Source organism: Silene latifolia, chromosome 11, assembly GCF_048544455.1.
Source record: "Silene latifolia isolate original U9 population chromosome 11, ASM4854445v1, whole genome shotgun sequence".
In the NCBI taxonomy this organism is placed as follows: domain Eukaryota; kingdom Viridiplantae; phylum Streptophyta; class Magnoliopsida; order Caryophyllales; family Caryophyllaceae; genus Silene; species Silene latifolia.
Genome location: NC_133536.1, coordinates 50894249 through 50895804, shown reverse-complemented (window position 1 = coordinate 50895804; position 1556 = coordinate 50894249). Strand labels below are relative to the sequence as shown.

The 1556-nt window shown below is 36.7% G+C and overlaps 1 protein-coding gene across 1 annotated transcript; it reads right to left on the bottom strand.

Moving 5' to 3' along the window:
• On the bottom strand, nucleotides 1-646 carry LOC141613390 (putative mitochondrial protein AtMg00860). The gene is made up of 2 exons (XM_074432124.1): nucleotides 383-646; nucleotides 1-111 (listed from the first exon to the last, which is right to left on the bottom strand). Exons 1-2 carry the CDS (start codon nucleotides 644-646, stop codon nucleotides 1-3), a joined length of 375 nt encoding a protein of 124 aa, XP_074288225.1.
• Nucleotides 647-1556: the final 910 nt, after the last annotated feature.

Sequence of the window (1556 nt, the reverse complement as noted above, 5' to 3'; positions counted from 1 at the left end):
TCAAGTTCCTTCTTTTGATATCTCATAAAGTTTAGGCTCTATTGTCAAATCGCTGATGGCATCACCCTTGCGAATCATATGAATCCCCATCTTAGTCATTTCATCGTTTAGCTTCATTAAAGACATAGTAGTACATAACGAATGCATACTCTTCCTACTCAAAGCATCGGCCATCACATTAGCCTTCCCCTCATGATAAATGATTTCCATATCGTAGTCCCCAGCCTCCAAATATTTAGAGCAAATACCATTGCACCCACTTCCAAATCATGAGTAGGATAGTTCTCCTCATATGGCTTCAGCTGCCTTGAGGCATAGGCGATGACCTTCCCATCTGCATTAAAACACAACCTTATCCATTATTTGAAGCATTGGTATATACCTCAAAGTTCTCGCTTCCCTTAGGTAGAGCTAGATTGAGAGTTGTGGTCAAACGCTCCTTTAATGTTTGGAAGGCCGTTTCACAACTCTTGTCCCTACAAAATCTGGTCTCTTTCCTCATCAAAGTTGTGATAGGTCTAGCGATCTTAGAGAAGTCTTTCACAAACCTCCTGTAATAGCCAGCTAAACCCATAAAACTCTGGATCTCAACAACATTCTTCGGTGCTTCCCAGTTCGACACTGCCTCAATCTTACCATGATCCATCGACACCCCCTCTTTCGAGATCACATGGCCCAGAAAAGCCACCCTCTCTAACCAGAATGCACACTTAGATAACTTGACATACAGCTGATTATCTCGCAAAGTCTGCAGTACTAACCTTAGGTGCTCCTCGTGCTCTTCCTTTGTCTTAGAGTAGACCAAGATGTCATCAATAAAGACGACCACAAACCTATCCAGAAACGGACTGAAGATCCGATTCATAAGATACTTGAATACTGCTAGTGCGTTAGTCAACCTGAAAGGCATTACCACATAATCATGTTGGGAAATGTGTCCTCAACAATAGTGCGATCACATGATTTAAATATCATTATTAAATCTCATTTTAAGAATACAATTGGGAAGTAATATTGTTACTGTCAACTGGTCAACATATATCGGTAATGATTGGTCGACTAGAGTTTGACATTCTTTGTCGTGTGACGGTGGTGATCGATTGACCCCTAGGTCATACCTAAAGGGCAACACTCTTAATTGATTATTTAATTGATCGTATAACGTTGCGAGTTAATTAAATTACTTGAAAATTGACGGACGATTTTGGAAGTAAAATTTACGTATCAAATTGAAATGTGATTAAATGAGATACGGTCTGAGTAATTAAATTTTATAATTACTCGGATGAAATAAATTGTTTAATGTAACAATTAAAATGAATGAATTATTATAAATTCAATCAGTTGAAATTTATAAATGGTAAAATATTTTGGCACAAGTAATTATGAAATTACTAAGTCGATTTTTGTATGTGACGTATTTTTATTAATACGTTGATTTTTAATATGTTAAAAATACATAACATATTTATGTCACATATGACATGTGACACATTGACAATTGACAAAAATAATATGGGATCCATATTATGTAAAGTGCCGAAATATTGGGGAGC